This window comes from Triticum dicoccoides, chromosome 1B (assembly GCF_002162155.2).
Source record: "Triticum dicoccoides isolate Atlit2015 ecotype Zavitan chromosome 1B, WEW_v2.0, whole genome shotgun sequence".
In the NCBI taxonomy this organism is placed as follows: domain Eukaryota; kingdom Viridiplantae; phylum Streptophyta; class Magnoliopsida; order Poales; family Poaceae; genus Triticum; species Triticum dicoccoides.
The window spans coordinates 685,250,275-685,260,882 of record NC_041381.1 but is presented as its reverse complement, the minus strand read 5'-3'; the positions used below and the strand labels follow the sequence as shown (position 1 = coordinate 685,260,882).

The 10,608-nt window shown below is 44.2% G+C and overlaps 1 protein-coding gene across 1 annotated transcript; it reads right to left on the bottom strand.

The window, feature by feature from the left end:
- Positions 1–2,266: 2,266 nt before the first annotated feature.
- Positions 2,267–7,399, bottom strand: LOC119349671 (mitogen-activated protein kinase 17-like). Its single transcript, XM_037617754.1, has 11 exons — positions 6,996–7,399; positions 5,663–6,068; positions 5,434–5,564; positions 5,288–5,347; positions 4,690–4,839; positions 4,132–4,287; positions 3,885–4,022; positions 3,729–3,802; positions 3,465–3,566; positions 2,888–3,071; positions 2,267–2,714 (listed from the first exon to the last, which is right to left on the bottom strand). The coding sequence occupies exons 1-11, from the start codon at positions 7,341–7,343 to the stop codon at positions 2,649–2,651; spliced, it is 1,815 nt and encodes a 604-aa protein (XP_037473651.1). The 5' UTR covers positions 7,344–7,399; the 3' UTR covers positions 2,267–2,648.
- Positions 7,400–10,608: the final 3,209 nt, after the last annotated feature.

Genomic DNA, 10,608 nt, shown 5'->3' with positions numbered 1-10,608 from the left:
TCACCATGAGCAAGGCCTACGGCAAGGTGACCCCATGCCGCCCATGCTTTTTCCTATCATCATCGACACGCTCAACACATTGCTCCAACACGCTGTCCAGAACGGCGTCCTTCACCGGCTAACCGCTAGGCACGCTGCCTCGAGCGTCTCCCTCTTCGCCGACGACGTCGTCGTGTTCTGCCACCCCGACCCTACCAAGTTGAACACTATTCACGAGCTCCTTGACACTTTTGGCAAGGCCTCGGGCCTTAGAACCAATTTTGCAAAGTGCTCGGCGACGCCGATCCAATGCTCCGACCTCACGGCCAGCATCGCCACTGCGCTCTCCTGCCCAGTCACGCATTTCTCCATCAAGTATCTTGGGCTGCCACTCTACGCGGAAAGCTTCAATCACTGATCTTATGCCCCTTGTCGACAAGCTCCTACTCAAGCTCGCTACTTGGAAGGCCACCCTGCTGAACTGTGGTGAGCGCTTGGCCCTTGTGCGCCATGTGCTTACCGCCATGCCTACTCACATTCTCATGGCGATGGCCATCTCGGCTCCAATCCTGAAACGCGTTATGCATATCATCCGAGACTTCCTTTGGCGGGGCTGCAAGGACGCGCGCGCTGGCTGTTGTCTTGTTAGTTGGGTCAAAGTGTGTCGCCCTCTCGAGTACGGTGGCCTGGGCGTGCGTGACTTGCACCGGGATGGCATCGCGCTGCGCACCAGATGGTTGTGCCTGCAGGCAACTGATCCTAACCGGCCTTGGCGCCATCTTCCTCTGCCGCATAACCCAGAGGTCCAGCAACTGTTCCGCGCCTCCACGTTCTGGACGCTTGGCGACGGCTGGGCATGCAGGTTCTGGATCGATCACTGGTTGGATGGGCACTCTATCTCCGAGACCGCTCCGTCGATTGCCGCCACGGTCAAGCGGGGAAGCCGACGTACGCGCTTGGTCTACGATGGCCTCTCCGAGCGAAACTGGATATCTGATATCTCTGGCGCCTTAACCCCGATCACAACGATCGAATACGTCAACCTCTGGCGCCGCATCCAGCAGGTCTCTCTCTCACCCACTCCGGACACCCTAACCCGGCGTTGGTCTTCGAAGGGCACCTACACTGCTAGCTCCTGCTACTCAGCCCTATCCGTTGGCTCCACCACAGCACCATTCTGGCAGCTTATCTGGCGAAGTTGGGCGCCACTCAATGCCAAGTTCTTCTTATGGCTTGCTTCGCAGAATCGCTGCTGGACCGTTGATCGGTTGGCTCACCGAGGATTGCAGCACCCGCCTATCTGCAGAATACGCTCCCAAGAGGTCGAAACTCTTCACCACATCCTGGTTGGTTGCATCTTCTCTCACATCACCTGGCACGAGGTCCTCTCTTGGTGCCGACTGCCGGTCTTGCCACCAGATGGCACGATGGAGTTCTTCGACTGGTGGTCGGACAACACCCTCGCAGCCCCATCCCACTTTCGCAAGGGTTTTGCCTCGCTCACCATCATCACCGCTTGGGCCATCTGGAAACACAGGAACACCATTATCTTCGACGACGCCCAACCCTCGACTGGTGAACTACTAGACGCGATCAAGGCTGAGGCCAAGCGCTGGGCTCGGGCTGGAGTCAAGGGACTGGATAGGATCGTTCCTGTAGCCTGACTCTTGTAACCTGGGGCTGAGCAACCCCCTTTCTCCGGCTCATGGGCTTCCCTATTGTCGCCTCTCTGTGCACGACATGATGGAACCCTAACTCTATATTCTACCCTTTCTATCAATGGAATGATACACCTCCGAGCATATTCGGAAAAAAAATTTGAATTAGCCAACATTATCGAGAACCAGAAAAAAGAGAAGTTGTGGTGTTAAGAACCCAAATATTTCTCCCGAGGAACCACCGTCATCACTTCAAATTTACAGGGAATTTGGGGGTAAGGGGCAAAGATAAGAGTAGTTGGTAGGAAGCGCAGTTGAGAGATGAATTTCTTCTTCTTCTTTTCTTCTAAAGTTTCCGATCCAAAGATGCTGGAGAATGCGGAAGCGACGCATGGCTCAACCTGCTTTGAAATGTGTGCTGAATCTATTCTAACCAAAAGTCAGTCGATCAATCCTCACAGTGAACACTAAATATCATGTAGTATCAACATTGTCCAAGTCCAATGAAGAGACCATTTCCTCCCTAATCTTGTACCGATGTCTAACGACTACCCCAAAGCCTCATGAAACACGTAATAATGGAAAATATGGCAACCATTTGCATATATAGCGAGCACAAAGAGCATCCCTAGACAAACATTTGCATAAATTTACAGAGGCGAAGAGCATATCTCTGATTGCAGAAGGTTTACAGAAAACATCATGTGAACAGAAATATAGGGGCGCGGTACTTCATATTGACAAAATTGTACAGGATCATGGCAGCTCCTCCGAGGAAAGGACGAGGAACTAGCTTGTCGGTTAGACATGGTTCTTCTTTGACAAAGTATAGAAAACGAGTAGAAAATTTTACATTACAGCACAACAAGGTTACCATAACAGATGATTTTGTGGTCTTATTTGTTGTATAGAATTCTTGGCTTCGGTTAAAGATCATTCTGATCTTGAGCGCCTATAGACATGCTGTTGTACATAGTATATACTACCGATCGCTTCTGTAACCTTCGAAAATCAGGTTTTCAGTTGAGCGACCTTCTGAGAGACGCCGTCAGCTGCATCCACGCTCTCGTATTCATCCTGGAAAATGTTGAATGGACATTGCAGCATTAACTAAGAAATTGCTCAAATTAGGTAGAGATGTCTTAGAGATATAAACAATTAAACACTCCAAAGGAAAAAAAAGAGCAATTTTCATAAGAAAAGAGGGGCAAATATATTTACTGTAGTAACAAAGGATGAGCTGAACTCACATCTTTATTTTTTACTTCACCTATACACTTGGAAGCACTCATGGTTTCACTCTTCAGTAAGCTCCGAGCGCTCATGAGGGGTTTGCTTATTCCATCTGTCACTGATGCATGTACTGGCTTCTCACCTGCATTCAGCTTTACTTGGTACTCACTATCTCCGTGCTTATTACCAATTGCTCTTTCCCTGAGACAAGATGCGAGAATTGTTAGATACAAAAACTTAAAAGGTTGTCTATTTGTAGGATGACTCATTATATATATATATATATATAAACATCTGATCATGTGAAACATTATTCTCTATCAAATTTAACATTTAAAAATATTTGATTTAAAATCTCTGGCAACTTGCAAAAAGCAAAACAAATATGGTACTTATGATGAAGTCTTTATTTGTTTAATACTCTTGCCAAGTCCAAACAGATCATCTTTAGGAAAATTGTACAAGGTTGTCAAAGGAAAGAAATTTTGGTTAGAAAACAAATAATTTCGTCCATAAGTCTCCACATGCCCATTCTACATAAAGATATGTATTGCCTTGGAAGTATAGATTTAAGTCTTGGTCACAGCATATTACCTTGGTAAGGAGGCATTTTGTCGCAACTGTGGACTGGCTTTTTCACCCTTTGCACCACCTTTTTCCAAATGAGCGAATTGCTGCTTAAAGCGATCAACCCCACTGTCAACATACATGCACAAACATCAGAGTTTGCAATATACCATCAACCAATCATACATATAACTAGCATAATTCAGTGTATGCAGAAGAGAGTAAAGCATAGTCATCATAAAATTCTCAACACAAGTAAATCTTGTGTCTAAGGAAAAATAATGGTCCCACCTAGGGTACATGAAGCTCATCTGGTCTCCTCCACGTAGGTATTCTTGCAACATCTGAGGATGGTACTCTAAAATCTGAAAGAAGTAGAAGTTGTTAGCTAACTACAGAGTCGAGCAGCAGCTCTACTGTATCTCCACAAAATAGCTGAGCAAATACCTCTCTGTAAATTAATTCTCGGACATCATCTTTGCCCAACTTTCTCTTCTCGAACTCAAACTCAAGTTTTGAGATGGGCTGTGCTATGGGTTCACGTTCTGAATTTGCTAATCCGGTAAAGTATGGGTCTGTCAGGGCCTTGAAGAACATTTTCACATCTCAGCATTGAGGACAGTGATTTACCCAACATTTTCAATGATGCAATATATCTTTATAGTAAATAGAAGTTGGTATCAGCCATTCGTACCTCGTCAGCAGTTGGCCTATCCTTAGGATCAAAAGCAAGAAGACGCTCAAGCAAATGGAGAGCCATAGGATCGATGCCTGGAAATTTTTTGGTAAGGGGAACTTTAGGCTTCTTCCTCATATTGCTCAAGTATCGCCGAGCTTTCTCATTCCGTATCTGCAACCATTCGGTAAAAGGGTGTGAAAGACACATGGTTTAAACATCATCCCACAATTTACATTTCATTCTATATGAAAAATATATAACATGGCAAGAGATTGTGCCGATATTGATGCCAATTCGTGCCGACATCCGTAGTCCATGTAGCTCAGTAACCAAGCACGCAACCATATTAAGGAAAATCAGAGTTCGTAAATATTGGGCGTGGATGCAAAAAAGATACTGAGAGAAATGGAATAAGCCAATAATAAATTCAGAACCATGTACACAAGTTATCAATGCAAGGTTCAATGTTGCAGGAAATTCGCATATTATGAAAATATGAAAAAAGGAAGTGGCAAAATATATAACTCCAACTGCTGTTCTAACTTGCTGGTGACTAGTGTGGAGTAAGCATACCTTAGCGAGAGATTCTGCTGAAGGAGTGCCAAGTACATCAGTCATGAGATCCAATTGATGGACAACATTCTTCCCTGGAAAGAGTGGCTTCCCTGTGAGCATTTCTGCAAAGATACACCCTACGCTCCAAATATCAATTGCAGGAGTGTACTGCAAAATTCAAAGTTCAGCTGCTTTTAGCATTTGCTAAACATGCACAGACATTAATTAAGAACCAAGTACATCATCAAGTTCGAATTAGCGCCCAGGCCACGTCGCTACATTCAGCTACAACTATATGAAAGAAGAGGGCAAAACAACATAAGTAACAATTTTTTGGCACTTTTACTGGGAGAGAACTTAGTGCAACATATGAAATACAGATCATGACAGGTTGAACCAACATTTGAGAACTGTAGTAGCAACTCTCTCTAAAAGGGAAGGGAATTTTAGTTGCAAACATGGAAAATAATCAACAAATAGTATTGCTATGTTGCATCGAAACATATCATATTAAAACAACAATTTTGGAAGAAAATCTGTAGTATGGTCATTGTGCTTTTTTTAATAGCCTGGATACTGTTGTTGGTAATATGAAGTTAAGATGAAAATTACATACCTTTGAGAAAAAAGAGCCACACAATTCTGGAGCACGATACCATCTAGTTGCAACATAGTCCTAGACAAGGCATGCAAAATCATCAGAAACCAAGATTTGGCCGCTCAGGATAAACACTATCTGCTCAATATTACTAAAATGGCTACCGTCCAGAATATGGCTGATGGAGCCCCGTCATTAAATGATACACGGGCAAGCCCAAAATCACAAATCTTGAGCTTGCAGTCAGCATTCGCTAGAATATTCTTGGGCTTAAGATCCCGATGGAAAACACTCGCTGCAAAGCCATCATGTAAACAAACAATCAATACAGCAACATGAGATGAAAAAAGGTCGAACGAACCATTATCGATTTCCTTTGTGGAGTCTAGTCACCTGCATGGATGTACTTCATTCCCCGGAGCAGCTGATACAAGAAGAACTGGTGATGCTCTGGTGTGAGATCATCGTTCGCTTTTATTACCTGATGGAGATCGGACTCCATCAGCTCAAAGACCACATATATGTCCCTGAATTCCCTCCTTGAAGGGGGGAGCATAATGTGCTTGATCTGAACTATGTCCGGGTGGCGCAGCAGCCGGAGCAACTTGATCTCCCTAAGGATGCGGGTGGCATCGGAGACATGATCAAAGACGTCATTGATCTTCTTGATGGCCACACGCTCGCCGGTCTGGGTGTCGATAGCAGCAGCCACAACTCCGTAACTCCCTTTGCCAATGACCTCGCTGACCTGATACCGGTTTAGTTCACCGTACTCCGTGAAGAACTCGGATTCCGAGGTCTGAAAAGGAAGGACAAGCGCATACTGGCACCATTAGTTCAGACCGCTAGATGGTGGTGGTAAAAACGCGCCGAGAAAAAGAAAGATAGAACATCTCAATTGAAGATACCGACGGCCTCACAAAGATACGAAACAGTATCGATGGCCTTACACGGCTGTGTCCTGTGTGCATCCTTGTGATGCAGAGGCCGGGGTAATCCCCTTTCCAAAAAAAACACTGATGGCCTTACAAAGAATGATAGTGGTGGGCGAAAAGGATCGGAAGACATGCACACAACTGGAAAGTCACTCGAGACAGCTTCCTGCTTGTGCTGGGTTTGGACTTTGGACTGAATGAATCAGGAAGTGGTTGAACATTTGGTACTTTATTAAACAGTGTATTTTTCTGAATATATCTACCTGCTGGTACCAAAAGTGGCAAACGCGGAATCGTCAGCAAGGACCAATAATTGAAAAGCAAAAGCGTAACCTCTTCCACCATGCATCATGTTTGTCTGAGATGAGACATGAACAGCGAAAACAGGGCTCCCGTGACGCTGTTTGCTCCTAAATGCCGCGCTTTATTAGGCTGTCACGGACGGCATTCATGTGTGGCGCAGTTTGCACAAGCTAATACTATTACGAGTTTATTATGACATTAATTAACAACTATCCAAGAACTGGCTTGTGGATGCCGCATTGACCATCATCCTGTCAAAATCGGAGATTCCAGGCAAACAGATCCGCAAGAACTGACGAGGGAGCAAGAACAGAGCAATCCCAAGGGTGGATCTTCCCCAATCCATGCCGGCAGCACGGCAGCATATTTCAGCCGAGAGAGATCGACGGCAGCCGGCATTGAACGGGAACGGCGGAAGGAGGTCGCGGGGGGAGGGGGGTAATTAAGGAGAAGAGGGGGGCACGGCGGCGAGGCAAGCAAGGACGCACCTTCTTGCCGGGATCCATGCGTGGCGGCGGGCTGGTGCGCGCGGGCGCGCGGGGTAGGGCGACGCGCAGGGTCCCGGCCTCCCCCTCCCGCTCGAGCACAATGTATCCCTCGGGGCCGGGCTCGGGGCCGTCGGCGACCTCCTGCTCCTGCTCCTCCTGCTCCCAGTCGGCCTCGTCGTCCTGCGGCTGCGGGAGCGAGCGGGCGCGGGGGTCGCTGGTGGCGGTGGTCGCGGAGGATGTATTGGTGCGCGCGGTCAGGTGGGAGGAGGACGAGGATGAGGCGGAGGAGACGCGGCGGGAGCGGTGGTGGCGCAGCCAGCGGATGAGGGAGCGGGCGCGGCCGCCCATACACCGCTGCCTATTCCGCGGGTGGGCCGGCGCATTGGGCGGCGGGCGCGGCGGAGGTGGGCGTGCGTGGGCCGCCCGGTCGCCGCGGGCGCGCGTCTCGCGCGGTGGTCGCGGGGAGGGGGCAGCGGGCGCGGCGCGCGGGGGAGGGGCGTGCGTGCGGGGAGGTGGCGGTTGGGCTGGGGATTGATGGGTGGAACGTGGGGGGTACTGGGAGGAGACGGCGTTTGAATCCTGGTGTACTGAGATGACTCTGGGTGGCCAACACGTCCCAAACTGCTTTCTCTTGTTAACCTGTTTTTATTTATTTATCATTATAAATCTTTTTCTTCTAGGAATAACTTTTTAAAAAAGGCAAAATGATTTTTAAAAAAGTTTCAGTTGTGTCAATCATCATTGATCTAAATTGTCATGTCTTTAAAATGTCTCTTTGACCTAAAATAGACTGTCATCTATTACCATAGTACTCCCTCCGTTTCAAAATAACTGAAGTTCTAGGATTCTCCTAACTTAAAACTTCATCAAGTTTGACCAAGTATATATAAAAATATATCAAAGTCTACAAAACCAAATATATCACATTACTTTAATTATGAAATGTATTTTTCATATTATAATATTTGTTGTAGTATATCTTTGTGGATATTTCTTTATTTCTATAAACTTGGTGAAATTTTACCGAGCTTGACTTAGGAAAATCCTGGAATCTTAATCATTTTGGAATTGAGGGAGTATCTACTATGAGAGTTGACCGCTATTATATTATTTTTCTTTAACCCTCCTGTTTGAAAAGAAGTACTTATTCTTGAACTTGAGCTAACTTGTTTTACAACAACTAAAAGGTTTTCTAAACGTTTGATCATCTATCTCCCACGGTAGGTTGTTTTTCTCAAGATTCGTGTTTGATATTCATACAAGTGGAGCCACATAGAAATGAAAAATTAAGGAATCGGCTGTCATCATCTTTGACCGGAAAACTTGCATCACGTCCATGAGGATTTAGACATTGCACTAGAAACTCCCTACAAAGCGAGACAAAGGCTTCAGATGAGGCGACAAAAACGAGCTCTTTTCCTTTCGTGGCTAGGATCACCGGTCGATGCGTGATGTGTGATGTGTTTGTACTCCCTCAACTTTTCTTGTTGGGCATAATCAGACCAATCGCATAGGAAAGACTACGGTAGTGTATATATAAAGGGCACCATTTTCACCCTAACCTAGAGTCGAGATGACAATCCTCATGGGTTCAAGGGCCCATGTGTACCCGACCCGAATGGGTAGGATATAGAATATGGATTGTTGACTTCACTCATGAGTCTTCCATGGGTAACATGATTAGTCGTGGGCAGTATATAGGGATAACTTCATACCTAAGGGTGAAAGTGGCCAGGATAATTTCCATCTGAAACCATTTTGGAATCCATTTTTTATAGGATAAGGTAAGAGCTTTTTTACATCCGAAATCCGATCCAAATCCAAGTCCGGTTGATAGGATATGGTTCTACTAATATGCGATGCAGTAGGATACTTCATTTTTTCTAGCCGGATAATCTGACCTTATAAATTCCGAAACCATTCATGGGACGTGAATGGTACCTTTGCTTGTGAAACAAGACACGTCTTATTAGTGATTTATTTGCCTTATTTTAATACCATCTAGTTCTTTCTTTTAACCTGTTTTTATTCATTTATTATTACAAATCTTTTCGTCTAGGAATAAATTTTTAAAAAGCAGGCAGAAGGAATTTAAAAGGTTTCAATTGTTTCAATCATTGATGATCTAAATTGTCATGTCTTGAAATTGAGAGTTAATTATTCTCCTTTTTAACCTAAAATAGACCATCCTTTATTACCATGGTACTTAAACTTCATCAAGTTTGACCAAGTCTACATAAAAAATAATATCGATGTCTACAAAATCTAATTTAACGTATTAGTTTAGTTATGAAATGTATTTTCATATTATAATACTTGATGGACTTCCGATACTTGATATAGTACATCTTTGTGGATATTTTTATGCACTTGATCAAATTTTGCTGAGTTTGATCTAGGAAAATCTTAGAACTTCAATTATTGAATGGAAGGAGTATCTACTACAAGAGTTGACCGCTATTATATATTCTTTTTCTTTAACGCTCCTTTTTGAAAAAATATTACTTGTTCTTGAACTTGGGCTAACTTGTTTTGCAACAACTAAAAACATTTTTTTCTCAATGTTTGATCATCTACCTCCCACGGTAGGTTGTTTTTCTCAAGATTCGTGTTAAATATTCATAGGAGTGGAGAACAACCGGATAGAAATGAAAAACTAAGGACTCAGTTGTCATCATCTTTGACCGGAAAAAGCTCCATGGCCTCCATGAGGATTTATACATTGCACTAGAAACTCCCCTACAAAGTGAGACAAAGGCTTCAGATGAGGTGACAAAACGAGCTCTTCTCCTTTGGTGGCTAAGATTACCGGTCGATACTAATCAGACCAATCGCTTAGGAAAGACTCCGGTAGTCTATATATAAAGGGCACCGTTTTCGCCCTAACCTAGAGTCAAGATGACAATCCTCATGGGTTCAAGGCCCAATGGGTACCCAACCCGAATGGGTAGGATATAGGATACAAATTGTTGAATTCACCCATGAGTCTTACATGGGTAACCCAATTAGTCGTGGGTAGGGTATATATAGGGATAACTTCATACCTAAGGGTGAAAGTGGCCAGGATGATTTCCATTTGAAACCATTTTGAATCCATTTTTTATAGGTTATGGTAAGAGCTTTTTTACATCCGAAATCCGAGCCCGGTTGATAGGATATGGTTCTACTAATATACGATGCGGTAGGATACTCCATTTTTTCTAGCCGGATAATCTGACCTTATAAATTCCGAAACCATTCATGGGTGAAGCTTTAAGTATTAGTAATTAGCAATACGTGAATGCTACCTTTGCTTATCAAACAAGACACGTCTTATTAGTGATTTATTTGCCTTATTTTAATACCATCTAGTTCTTTATGTATTCTTAAAGTGTATAAGTATTAATATTTGTTCATTGTTTATGTATAATTTTGGTTTCAAGCATTCACATATTTCTCATATATGAATATGGTAAATGACCTTTACCGATCTGATGCCATTCGGTTACCGTACCATGCATCTACAAAAAAAAGGTGTAGGGTGGTCAGGATAGTATTTTATAACGAGTGCAATTTCTAGTAAAAAAATCATGTATCCTTCCACTTAGATCAGAATAAAATTTTCCAATAGAAC

Bases quoted from the DNA above. Each gene is read 5' to 3' on its own strand.
- LOC119349671 (XM_037617754.1), bottom strand. From the start codon at position 7,343: ATGGGCGGCCGCGCCCGCTCCCTCATCCGCTGGCTGCGCCACCACCGC. The intron at 4,288-4,689 runs GTATGCTTACTC...GAATGGTTGCAG, and splicing joins CAGCAGAATCTCTCGCTAAG to ATACGGAATGAGAAAGCTCG. The intron at 3,567-3,728 runs GTGGGACCATTA...GTATGTTGACAG, and splicing joins ATGAGCTTCATGTACCCTAG to TGGGGTTGATCGCTTTAAGC.